The sequence below is a fragment of the Microcebus murinus genome, chromosome 17 (assembly GCF_040939455.1).
Source record: "Microcebus murinus isolate Inina chromosome 17, M.murinus_Inina_mat1.0, whole genome shotgun sequence".
In the NCBI taxonomy this organism is placed as follows: Eukaryota; Metazoa; Chordata; class Mammalia; order Primates; family Cheirogaleidae; genus Microcebus; species Microcebus murinus.
In genome coordinates, this window is record NC_134120.1 from 44,716,119 (window position 1) to 44,729,831 (window position 13,713).

The 13,713-nt window shown below is 42.3% G+C and overlaps 1 protein-coding gene across 4 annotated transcripts in view; it reads left to right on the top strand.

Annotated features, from left to right (window-relative positions):
- SLC35D4 (solute carrier family 35 member D4) overlaps window positions 1-13,713 on the top strand; it is a 111,069-nt gene that overhangs the window by 25,953 nt on the left and 71,403 nt on the right. For all 4 annotated transcript variants that reach the window (XM_012746103.2, XM_012746100.2, XM_075993592.1 and 1 more), the window contains 2 exons: window positions 380-461; window positions 13,169-13,246. In XM_012746103.2, the coding sequence (XP_012601557.1) occupies window positions 380-461; window positions 13,169-13,246 (160 nt within the window). The remainder of the gene's footprint in view (window positions 1-379; window positions 462-13,168; window positions 13,247-13,713) is intronic.

Here is a 13,713-nt window from a genome sequence, read left to right on the forward strand (position 1 = left end):
AGCCTTTTCAATTTTTAATTATTTGGCATGGATTCAAAACTTCTAAACTACTTAAAATTCAAAGAGTGATGTTCACTGCCTTTGAAAAAAATCAGATCTGTTCTCTCTCCGAACCAGCAGCAAGGCCTTTTCCATTTCTAACTCTGGGATCAGTAATGTTAGGTAGTCAGTAGATGACACGGCTATAGGTAGGATGGCTTTCATCTGCCTCTGTCACTCTCTCAGTGGATGAAGACCACATCTCACTTAACAGGTAGGTCAGGGATGTTTAGACAAACGCTGTTGCTGTAGCTGGTGCATCTGAAGGGTCAACCCTGCCAGCTAGGTCTTATTTTAACATAAGTGGCAAAAGTATTATGACTTTTTTCCTTCTTTCCAGATCTAATGTTTTGACGTGGCTTCCTGCTTCGGTGCTGTTTGTGGGTATAATCTATGCTGGATCCAGAGCCTTGTCCAGACTGGTAAGTGTTAAAGGTTTGTGGGGGACAACCCCCTTCATCTTCCCCTTTGATTTTTAACTTATTGCACCTCAGATCAATAAGGGACAAAACATCAGCTTTAATAATGGTAAAGCTAGATTGGAGAACAAATCTTGGTCTTAAGGCCAACACAGGATCTTTTACTCCTTTTGCTGAATTGAAGTTAACTAAATAACAGGGAAGGACCAATGCACAGATGGAGAAGCAGAAGAGAGGGTAGCAATTTTTTTTTTTTTGAGACAGGGTCTTACTGTGTCATCCCAGGCTAGAGTGCAGTGGAGTCATCACGGCTCACTGCAACCTCAGACTCCTGGGCTCAGGTGATCCTCCTGCCCCAGCCTCACGGGTAGCTGGGACTATAGGCATGTGCTACCACGGCTGGCTAATTTTTCCATTTTTTGTAGAGATGGGGGGGGGGTCTTACTCTTTCTTAGGCTGATCTCGAACTCCTGACCTCAAACAATCCTCCTGCCTTGGCCTCCCAAAGAGCTAGGATTATGGGTGTGAGTCTCCGTACCTGGCTGAGAGCAGTATTTGTGGAGCCTGCCATAGACAGGGCCTGCTGGGACCACTTCCCCATGGAGATTGGCTTCCCACTCTGCCTGAATGCAGGCCCTCCAGGGAGCAGGAAGGCAGGGCTCAACCTGTTCTTTGTTTCTGAGAAACTGAACCCTGCCCATTGCTAATGTGACCCCATGATTGCTGGGCTTGGTTGTGGATACAAATTCCTGGCACAGAGTTGACGCCCTGTACCCCTGTACGTGGGGACACTAGGACTCCAGTAAGAGAAGCTCTTCTATCTGCCCTCTCACTTCTTCCCCTCGGGACTGAGCTCCTCAAATGCAGGAACTGTAAAGAGCAAAGCTACTTCCAGATATATTATTTGGAACTCCAAAAACTTAGTTATTTTGTCATCAAAGAGAATCCATTAAAACCACCATTAACAGAAGGCGGCTTAAAAATTTAATGCCTCCTCTTGTCTTGTAGCCTGACTACTAACTCTATTTTATTAGGGAATGGTTGTATTTTGACTTTTGGAAAAATGCAGCATTTATAAAACAATTTAGTCTTTTTATATAAAATTTGTTATGTTGATCCCTTAGATCTCAGACACAAAAACAGTAAAAACAAACTAATGAAATCCGCCTAACTGGATAACAATGTTATTGTTAGGACAACAACTCCAAAGTTGCAAAATAGCGGTTGGGAATATAATTTTGAAATTAAATTATAATTTTTCTTTCATGATTCATAAGCTTGAGTAGCCAGGATGAAGGGGGCAGAAGCTTCCCGGGTGGGCCTAAGAACTGACCCACAGTGCACGTTGGTGCTCAGCCCAGAACACGAGCCTCACACTGGCTCTCTGCTGCTTCTCGGTCCCATCAGGCTCTTACTGCCTCACTTTACACCCTTTGGCCTGCAGAGGGTAATTCCTCTCCTGCACCACAGACTACAGCATTCAGTAAAAACAATGTGTTGCCCAAAGGCTTTTAAAATTTTTCTAGGGTCTGGATAGTTATGCATGCCAGAATTTGGAAGTTTGAATAAGTAAGGTATGCTCATAATAATAATACTTTTTGTTTGTACAGTACTTTCTTCATAGGATTCCAGAGAGATTTCCTTTGTATCTTTTTATGTGATTCTCACAGTTGTCTGACATGTGAGGGGTGGGTGAGGCAGATGCTAATCACTTGACAGAAGAAGAGGCCAAGGTGTGAAAGTCTTGCTAACCTGATCTAGTCCCAGATAGTGGCAGCTCTTCTGACTCCTCACCTTTTGCTTTTTCAGTTTGTTTCTTTAGGACCAATGCATTTGGATTTTAGAGTGAGCCTGAGGTATAATAGTCATGTAGAGCCTTAGACTCTTTCATTTGCAAGTATTAGAAAGCATGAAAGCTACTCTAAGCCAATGGAAAACTTACTGGTTCATATAACTAAAAAATCATAGGGTAGAAGCAGAGTTCAGGCATGGCTTGATCCAGAGGTTACAATGACATATTCAGAATCCAGTTTCTCTCTTTGCTTTTCACTTCTGCTCTCTGTCTTTGCCTTGTTTTACAGCTATGCCCTCCTTTCATGGGTATTAACTCCAGGCTCACATCCTGACATTTTTCATAGAAAGAGACTGTCTTCCTGGTAGCTCCTGCAGGAATTCCAGGCATCACTGTGCTTGGATCAGTCAGGGCCACTGCCCATCCCTGGTCTGAAAACAAGCCAGGAGGATGGAATTATGTTGATTGGCTGCCCTGGACCATGGCTTCCCTGCACCATTCACTGTGGTTGGAGAGACTTGGAGCCCTAGATATACAGGACCTCTGCCCAGATCCCATAGACTGAGCAGAGGGTATGGTGGATCTTCAGTATTGGGGCGCTTTACCAAAAAAGGGATATGGATGCTAGGTGGCCAAAATCCCTCAAAAGTCCATTGTAAATGTCAATCTAGCACACTCTCAGGCAGGTGGGACGTTCTGTAACCTAGAACAATGCTTCACAAGCTATGATTCACAGGTGTGCCAGTTTTTGAACTCCTTGTTACCTGTTCATGAGATCACCTTCAACACTAACTATACTGTTAGTTGAGCTGGCATATTGTTTTTTCATAGCAAGACTTTTTTTTTTTTTTTTTTTTTTTGAGACAGAGTCTCGCTTTGTTGCCCAGGCTAGAGTGAGTGCCGTGGCGTCAGCCTACCTCACAGCAACCTCAAACTCCTGGGCTCGAGTGATCCTTCTGCCTCAGCCTCCCGGGTAGCTGGGACTACAGGCATACGCCACCATGCCCGGCTAATTTTTTATATATATATATCAGTTGGCCAATTAATTTCTTTCTATTTATAGTAGAGACGGGGTCTCGCTCTTGCTCAGGCTGGTTTTGAACTCCTGACCTTGAGCAATCCGCCCGCCTCGGCCTCCCAAGAGCTAGGATTACAGGCGTGAGCCACAGCGCCCGGCCATAGCAAGACTTTTTGAAGAAGGAAACAATGCATTGGTTTACATTCTCTCCTTATTTTCTCAAGGACCAGCACTTTGAGTGGCATTGACCCAGAATACAGCTGCCCTTATTTTTTTGAGAGACAGGGTCTTGCTCTGTTGCCCAGGCTGGAGTGCAGTGGCAGGATCATAGCTCACTGCAGACTCTAACTCCTGGGCTGAAGCCATCCTCCAGCCTCAGCCTCCCAAGTAGCTGGGACTACAGGTGTGCACAGTATATACACCTGGCTAATTTGTCCTTTCTTTTTAGATAGGAGGTATCGCTACGTTGCCCAAGCTAGCTTTGAACTCTTGCACTCAAGCTATCCTCGGGCCTCGACCTCCTGTGTAGCTGGAACTACAGGAACGTGCCATGGCACCGGACTTAGAGCACAGCCTTCTTTAATAAGCGAAAAGAAGCTGTTGCAATTCAAACTCTTTGAACAAAGAAAAACAACCAAAACCAAATATACCCAATTAGAGTAGGGCATATTCTGGGAGGAGGGCAGAAAGGAGATAGTTAGTGTATTTGAGTAAAATAACTCAACGAAGCATCTTCTCTTTGTTTTCTGAGCATTTTGTTTTTACATAGTTGCTTAGAAATTCACAGGGGGGATAAATACATGAGGCTCTCGTGCAGTCTGTGTTGGATAGAAAACAGGCAGCAACATGCTGGTGTCAAGCTGTCAGTCTAATGAATCCATAAGGAATTGGGGGGAAAGTGCTCTGTTAAAACCAGTGAGTGTATTGTTATGCAAAACGCTTTCTGGGTAGCTCTACTCCCTAAAGACCTCCTTTATCTGACAAGGCCTTGAAGTTCTGTCCTCCTGATGTGCAGCTCCTGGGAGGAAGCTAACTTAACTCTGCAAAGGTGTTGTGGGAAAAGCTCTCTGTTGATTTTTCTACCTGAAACTCACAACTGAATGATATACAGAGTTAAGGGAAAAGAGATTTTTCTTCTGGCTCTCCACTAACCAGATATTTATTTGAGACCGACTATGTGCTGGGGGCTTAAAGACAAATAAGACTTGGTTCCTGACCTTGAGGAACTGAAAGGGATGGTGGGGGAGGGGGTCGTGCAGTGCTAGACACACAGCTCACCATGGGAACAGCCACCTTGAATATCAGTGTTAAGCAGGTGCTGGCCACTTTCTGTTGCCAATCTTAGTGACATGTGAAGTTGGACTTGTAGTAATATAGTATTGTCCCTTCTACTTGAGCTGATTCGGGCCCGGCTTTACTACATTGAACAAGGTCACAGTGATGATGGCTCTGCTGGCATGAGTGTCAGTCTTTGGAGGGACAATAGCACTTTGATGGGTCATTATTACTCTTGTTATAATTTTCTGATCTGAAGCCTTCCCAGCTAGACAGGATTGCCTCACAGCCTGTGCTGGCGCCTGTTTAGAACAGATGTGCAAATTCATACATTTGTGTGCATGCTGGTGAGAGGCTATCCTAGTGTTGGTGATTTGCTCAAACTGTGCAGTTTCCTTGCTCAGGGAAGGCCAGGATCAGCAGTTGGAGGACTCTGTGAATCTAGGTTAAGGCATCTTGACAGGACTGGAATTGGTTTGCTTGCTGAGCTCTTTGATCTTGGTTCTTCATAACTACTTGTCATGGTTTTTCTCTTCCATGAACAAAACATTCTTTCAACATGTCGGAGGTGGAGATGGGATGAGGCTTATTGGTGAGAAAGGACGTGGATAATTAAACCCACGTGGGTAATTAAACCCATGTGGAACAAGTTACTCAGTTAAGCAAAATGGGATCTGCAGCTCCCTTCTTCCTTTGTTGGGCTCCGATATCTCAAAGAAACTTGGATCCACAAAGGAGGAGAATGCAGGTGTTAGTGTAGAATGGAGAATCTGCACCTAATGTTCCCTGTTTCGCTGATTAGAGGCAGCTCTCCTCTTTCAATGTTTTTTTCTTATCACAGGTGATCAGAGTCCAACTAGAAGGATTATTTTTTATCCTTTTTTTTTTTTTTTTTTGAGATAGAGTCTCACTCTGTTGCCCAGGCTAGAGTGCTGCGGCATCAGACTAGCTCACAGCAACCTCAAATTCCTGGGCTCAAGTGATCCTTCTGTCTCAGCCTCTTGAGTAGCTGAGACTATAGGCATGCGCCACCATGCCCAGCTAATTTTTTCTATTTATTTTTAGTTGTCCGGCTTCTTTCTTTCTAGTATTTTTTTTTAGTAGAGACTGGGTCTCGCTCTTGCTCAGGCCGGTCTTGAACTCCTGACCTCGAGCCATCCTCCCACCTTGGCCTCCCAGAGTGCTAGGATTACAGGTGTGAGCCACCACATGCGGCCAAGGATTAGTTTTTTTAAATGTGGGCTTGGTGGCAATACAGTAAACCTTTTCTCAGATAGTCATTATCTTCTTACTCCATCTAAAAATGTTTCCCATAACTCTTATAAAGTGGCTTATTAAAATTGATCTCCTTGGGGAAAAGCTTCATGATGTTAGATTTGGCAATGATTTCTTTGGATGTAACACCAAAAGCGCAGGCAACAAAAGAAAAATAGACTAATTGGACTTCATCAAAATGAAAAACTTTGGTGCATCAAAGGACACTATCAATAAGGTAAAAAGGCAGCACATAGAATGGGAGAAAATATTTGCAAATCACTTATCTAATAAGGGATTAATGTGTAGACTATATTGAGAACTCATAAAACTCAACAGAAAAAATTCAAACAACCTGATTAAAAAATGAGCAAAGGACTTGAACAGACATTTCTCCACAGATGATATATAAAGGCTCATAAGCCCATGGAAAGATGCTCAGCATCATTAATCATTAGGAAAATGCAAATCAAAACCATGAGATACTACTTCACACCCATTAGGATGGCTATTATCAAAAAGACAGAAAATAACAAGTGTTGATGAGGATGTGGACAAATTGGAACCCTTGTGCCCTGCTGTTGGGAATGTAAAATGGTGCAGCTGCTATGGAAGATGGTATGGCAAGTCCTCAAAAAATTAAAAATAGATTTACCATATGATCCAGCAACTCCACTTCTGGATATATATACCCAAAGGAATTGAAAGCAGGGACATGAAGAGGTTTTTGTGTATTCATTTTCATTTGGCTATTATTCACAGCAGCCAAAAGGTGAAAGCAATCCAAGTGTCCATCAACAGATGACTAGAGAAAGAGAATGTGGCATAAACATATTAATACAATAGAATATGATTCAGCCTTAAAAAGAAAGGAACTCCTTCACATGCTATTACATGAATGAAACTTGAGGACATTATGCTAAGTGCAATAAGGCAGTCACAAAAAGACGAATACTGTATGATTCCACTTAGATGAGGTACCTAGAGTAGGCAAATTCACAGAACGTAGAATGGTGGTTGCCAGGGCCCTGGTGGAGGGGAGAATGAGTTCGTGTTGAGTGGATACTTTCCGGTTTTGCAAGATGAAAAGAGTTCTGGAAATGGATGGTAGTGATGGTTGCACAGCAATGAGAATATACTTAAAGCTACTATACTGTACATTTAAAAATGGTTAACATGATAAATTTTATGTTATGTATATTTTACCACAATTGTTAGAAATTAAAAAAAAAAAACCCTGGGTTCCAGTAGAAGTTTTCTTGAGGATTATATGGAAAGGAGAGGGTGATAATGTGTTCATACTTGTCTTAGTCAGAACTCCTTTGGGATGCTGTAGGGTGTGCTTATTTTAGCTTAACTGAATTCAGTTCCAGGTACTTGGGTAAAAGAGTATGGAAAATAGCAGTTCACTGAGAGCAGGCGAGTCTGCCCACCGTGCCAGCCTGTGCGTAGCTGAAGGACTGATGCCCCCCGTAGGCTGTTTCTTATTGCTGTGCATCTCTGTTAGGATTAGCATTATGCCAAACAGGAGGAGCTCCTGGTAAAGATGTCTGTTTTTCATACGAGAAGGCTCCTAGACACAAGTCAGCTGCTTTAAGTGATGTACAGATGAGGGACAGAGATGGCCTCCAAGCTTGTACTGGAGATGGGGACAGAGGGCAGTCTGGTCCTCTGCCCTCAAGGAGTTTGCCATTTAATGGTAGAATAGTAAGATTAATGTCAATTAACACTTACATCTATTTCATGCAAAATTGATTCATGAATATTCATGTATGTAATATGCCTATTCATGTGTGTATAATATGCATATTCAAATACCTCACCATCTTCCAGTTTATAAAAATAATTATGATTAAAACAAGCACTTTTGTGAAGAGAATTTTAGAAGAAATCTAGGTAAAAGGTAATAGAAGTAGAACTAAAAAAAATAGAAGTAGAACTAGATGAGACCACAGAGAGATTTAGTGCTTAGAAATTCATACTTTACTAGTTCACAACATAATTACAGTTGGGTGGTGAATTCAGGTTTCAGCTTTCTGAAGCCAAATAAAAAAGTTAGAAGACTCTCAGTGCTTGTAAGGTAAGAGCAGAGCCTTTGCTGAAGAAAAGCGAAGCTCTTCCTTCTCTCAGGTCTGAGGGGAAGTTTCCTGACTGGATGACAGAGTGGGGGCAGGTCTTCAATAGCGGCATGAAACAAAACAGCCACCCAGTGTCTAGGATTCTTAGTGCATTTGCAGGCATAATGACATACCGTGTTTCCCCGAAAATAAGACCTACCCATAAAATAAGCCCTAGCAGGATTTCTAAGCATTTGCACAATATAAGCCCTACCTGGAAAATAGGACCTAGTGATGGGTGTGGCTACGCAGCGTGTCTGCACAACCCATGCATTTCGTCGTGGAGCGGTAAAGAAGACGAGCAGCCCTTCTCATCTGCCCCATGAGAGCTCTATGGCTCAACATGAGAGATTGGGGCCAATGGTTCTAAAGGAAATAGAATCATAAGAAATTCAGGATGGAATTTGGGCTTTGGAGAGTTATGATGATGTTCCAGAAGAAGACGACGTAACTATATTTGAATAAATGTAGATTATTGTACTGTGCTTAGAAAAAATAACACATTCCCTGAAAATAAGCCCTAGGGTGTCTTCTTGAGGAAAAATAAATGTAAGACCCTGTCTTATTTTCGGGGAAACACGGTAGTACCGTTCAGTAGGAGTGTTCTCTGGGGGTAAAAGCCACACATATCTAGTTATCTGGCTCCATTCAGGGGTAGGCAGTTTACCCTTGGACAATCTTCCAAAAACATTATTTCTTGCCTGCACAATTTTGATAAAAATTGCACAGCCAACAGTTCAAAGTAACTTTCTTTGGCAACGACCTGGAGTGCTATTATTCTGTATTGTAGATTAAGGACACACCTCCGAATTCCAAAAAGAAAAGTAGGATTGATCTTCTTTCACAAAAATTAAGAAGCTGACCCAGGACTTGTGCTTGAATAAGAGAGACATTCACATATCTGCAGGGTGACCCAAGGAACCTGTGGGCAGGGCCAGGGATTTCCATGGAAAACTGTTCTAAGTTCCAACGCCTGAACAAATAACAATCAAGCTGTCAAAATTCCACTCTGGGAAGCATGGGAATAATGAAATATTTCTAAGTAATAGTTACCAATTTCTCTTCATAGCAAAAAAAAATTTCAATGATATGTGAGTGAAATGTTGAATTTTAAACTAATGGACTCTAAGAATAAATTAGTTGCAAATTGTGCCCCTAAGTAATTAACCAAATTGCCCTGCAGTATAGTTTCATTTGGTCAATTACATTTTGACAGATTTGTATCAAAAATGATGATTTGGGGCCGGGCGGGGTGGCTCAGGCCTGTAATCCTAGCACTCTGGGAGGCCGAGGAGGGCAGATTGCTCAAGGTCAGGAGTTCAAAACCAGCCTGAGCAAGAGCAAGACCCTGTCTCTACTAAAAATAGAAAGAAATTAATTGTCCAACTAATATATATAGAAAAAAAATTAGCCGGGCATAGTGGTGCATGCCTGTAGTCCCAGCTACTCCGGAAGCTGAGGCAGAAGGATTGCTTGAGCCCAGGAGATTGAGGTTGCTGTGAGCTAGGCTGACACCACGGCACTCACTCTAGCCTGGGCAACAGAGTGAGACTGTGTCTCAAAAAAAAAAATGATGATTTGGGCTTTATGGTAGTTGATGTTGGGTCATTTTTTCCTGATGAAACATGATAGGATCTTTTATTCTTGAGGCCATTCCTAGAGTTTTGATAGTGTTGAAGAACATAACTTATTTTTCTGTTTCTCTTTAACAGCAAGCATATATCTAGATCATCTAAAAGTGGTTTCAAATGATGAAGAGTCAGATTAAAAAAAAAAGAACCAGAACACATCCCTTAGTTTTCTCATCTGTATAATGGGATGCTAATAATATCTATCTCATAGAGTTATTATGAAGTTTAAATACGTAAAAGCAGTTAGAACAGTGTCTGGCACATAGTACTCAATATATCTTAACTACTTTTATTGCTGTTATCATTTCTCAGAATATTTGATTTAACAAAAGTAAGTCCTGCTAACCCTGCCTTCATAGAGATAATAAAGGGCAGGTTTTCTAAAAGAATCAGTCACTAGGCAATCTCCTGAACTAATGTAGCACAGTTCAGACTGGGGCTTGTGGAGAGTTAGAGGCCAAGAAAGGATGGGTAATTAAAGTTGAAGACTGTCTTAATATTGTTTTTAACAGATTTTTACACAGGCTGGTAGAATGTAACTGGTCACTTGTAGAATTATGGTCTCTAATGCCTGCTAGCTTCTCAGGAGAAAAAATGGCTTAAGAAATTCAGATTTAAAATTTGTTAAGAATATAGCGCTTTTAAAAATGACATAGGTTTTACTCTGAGTTCATTCATTTTAGTTCTTACCGGTTTTATTACTGGAGTAAGCAGATGGCCAGGATTTGGAACACACTGGTCATATTGAACTTTGAACAGTTAGATGTTCAGGAAGTTTTCACTGGGGCTTAACATAATTTGGTATCATATTATTGAGGCTGAGAGCATGGGTTTTGCAGTGAGATGGGCCTGGATTAGAGTCCTGGTTCTGCCCCTGAACTAGCTGTGAGCACTCAAGCAAGTTGCCTGATCTCTCTAAGCTTCATTTTCCTTGTCTGTAAAATCAGGGTAATTGCATTTGCTAACAGAGGTGCTGGGAGGAGGTTTGAATGAAAGAATGCAAACAAAATAATTAGCACTGTTCCTAACACATCGTTGGTGGTAGCTATTATTAGTGTACTTTAAATCAATTCTACATTTATAGGTAGATCCTTTTCCAGAATCTGATCAGAGAAGGGCCTAGGTTGGGAAGATTGAGAAAGCTGTCTGCAGGTCATAAAATTGAGAAAATTAAGCCTCCTTCAAGTCTAGAGTTAGGGTCTACAGTTCTGTGATCTCAATCCTAAATCTGATCTGATTACTGATTTTAGAGCTAAGGAGGCAAAACTCATTTAAAATAAGGTCCTAATTTGATAAGATCCCATCTACCCTTTCATATTTGCTTTTATATGCCATGTGATTAACCCATCTAAGATTATTTTTGCTGTGCTTTCAAGCCAAGAACTAGAAGGCTGGGGCCTAAGTTTGCCAAACATGGGCCTAATAGATAAAGCCAGCTTTAAAAAAAAAGAAAAAAAAATTTATATATATATATATATATAAAAGATCTCTTCAATAATTTTAAGAGATACAAAAAAAACTTAAAATCTAAAATTTACGAGGAATAAAAAGAAGCACAAAAGATAAATGAAAAATGGAAATTAAAATAAAGTTTGATATTAAAAGGAAAAAACAATTTGAGTTGAACTTTTCATGAAAGGTAAAGTAAAAGTAGAATGTGTTTTTCAAAAAGGCGAGACAAATGTAAGGCAGGAACTCAGAAAACAGCACAAGTTAGAACTGGATACTAAAATGGGGCAGAGCTATATAAAGTTATAGATGTTTAAAAAGCAAGGTAAAAATATATCTTCTATAAAGATGAAGAATAAATCCATGTGGAAGTAGGTGAGCAGCATAATCTTGAAGTCGGTCCTCTAACCTGGACTGATTTACGGGTTGGGTCAGCAGAGGCTGTACAGGGCGGGGCCCACAGTTAGTGACACTGACAATCAGTATTTCTGCCATCCCTCCCCGCAGCTCCAGGTGCTGCGTATTGTTATCCCTGCACTACAGGGCAGGAAACTAAAGTTAGGATATGCACCGTGCGCCCCCCCCCCCAGCAGGTCTGAAGCCCAGACTGATGCCGAAACCCATGTTCTTATTCTTTATGTTTTTCTGCCTCCTGGGAAACACCATTAGCATCATCAACAACAAAGACAATAACAGAATCCCTTGCCCCTTTGTCCTTCCCCCTCACCTTGTCAAAATTACCTGCCCAGCTAGGAGAGACTGCCGTTCTTACAAACAGCCCAGCAAGAGGAAATGGGCCTATAACCCACTGCAGGGTTACATTTTTTCTATTTTCTCTTCCTATTTTTTTAGTGGGAAATTGATCCCAGTTATTCAGATATTTAACATCAAGTCAGTCTCCTAAATATTTCCTTAATGTGGCCACTTTTTTCTGTCTTCACTGACACCACCAAGTTCAGGCCATTCTCTTGTCACTCCTTGTATTAATTTCCTGTGGCTGCTTTTAACAAAACCACGTACTTGTGTGAGTTAAAACAACAAGAGTGCATTCCCTCACGGTTCCGGAGTCCAGAAGTCTAAAGTCAGTATCACTGGGCTGAAATCAAGGTGTGGGCTCTAGCAGGTAATCTGTTCCTTGCCTCTTCCAGCTTCTAGTGGCCACTGCCATTCCTGGACTATGGCCCTATTCACTCCAGTCTGCCTCTGTGGCCACATTGCCCCTGGTCTCTGTGTGTTAGATCTCTGCGTCCCTCTTACAAGAATGCATGCAATTGCATATAGGGCCCACTGGATGATCCAGGATAATCCCTCCATCTCAAGATCCTCATTTACTCACATTTGCAAAGACTCCCTTTTTGCCATGTTAGGTAACACTGACAGGTTCCAAGGATTAGGAGGTGGATATCTTTTGGAGGGCCATTTTTCACCCTATGGCACTCCTAGATTTTGCAGCTGTCTCTGCCTCCTGTCCTCTACCCTGCAGCCCAACTTCCTTTAAACATGCAGATCATGTCACAGGCTGCTTTAAAACTCTTAGTGGTTCCTGGGGCCCTTAGGACCATCCTGATTTCCTGATATGGCCCATGAATACCCTCCACCCTCGTCTCCCCCACTTTACCCTTCATTCATGCCTCATTTCCTCAAGTTCCTGGAGGAGCAGGATTGGTGCTCTCTATGGGGCCTTTGAGTGCTCCTCTGCCTGCAGCTCTTTGCCACCTCCGCACTTGCTGTGTGGCTCGTGCTAGTTCATCATCCAGTTCCCACTTAGATTTTGGACCCACTTCCTCCGAGAAGGCTTGCTGTCGCGGTGCGGAGCTAGGTGTGCCTTTCTGTGTGTACTTCATCTGAGCTCTCACGTGATGGGGACAGGCTCCCAATCCCGTGTCCACCTTGCTCACAGGATGTGCACCCTGCATCTGGCACAGTGCCTGACACACTAGAGCCTTAAATGCTTGTTGATGGGGCGACCCATAGGAGGGAGCCTCTATATCCACCCTGCTGAGAGGAGTACCCCAGCAAAGAGCGCTAATCCACGGAGAAGTCTTTGCTGGAGAGATTGCGCGTGTGAATGCCAGAAGTTCCCACATATCTTTGTTTTTAAGCAAAAATCAAGACTCATGCGATTATGAGATTGAAGAAAATATTTTCATGCTTCTTATTCTGTTTTCTTTCAGGCCATTCCTGTGTTTCTCACTTTGCATAATGTAGCTGAAGTTATCATCTGTGGGTACCAGAAGTGTTTTCGGAAAGAGGTAAATGATCATGCAAAATGCTAGTTTTACTTCCCTTGCTTTAAATTTCAAAGAAGCACTTTTCTTTCTATGGCCCCAATTAGTGCCTGCATTTTCCTGCCACCAATTTCCAATTAAGACTTCCTCATCACGGTCAATGATTTCAAGGAACAGGGTTTTGACTTCTCTGTAGTTCACCAAACATACGTGGGAATGCTTGTTGATGCGAACAGAACTCAGGTCCAGGCCAGGGCTGAATTAGACCCTCAGGAGACAAGGAGGACTTTGCTGTGGGCTGTGGGGAAGCAGTCCTGATACGGAAAATGTCGGGTGCCGGGAAGTGGCTGCTTGCTGCCTCCCGCCACTCCGCATCTCCATGGGCCAGCGCTGCCCTTGGAGGGCCTGTTTACAGTCACGCTGCTTGCATGATCCTGATTGGGTAATTTTTTAATCCCACTGTTTTTGATTGGATGTTAAAACTTGTTGTT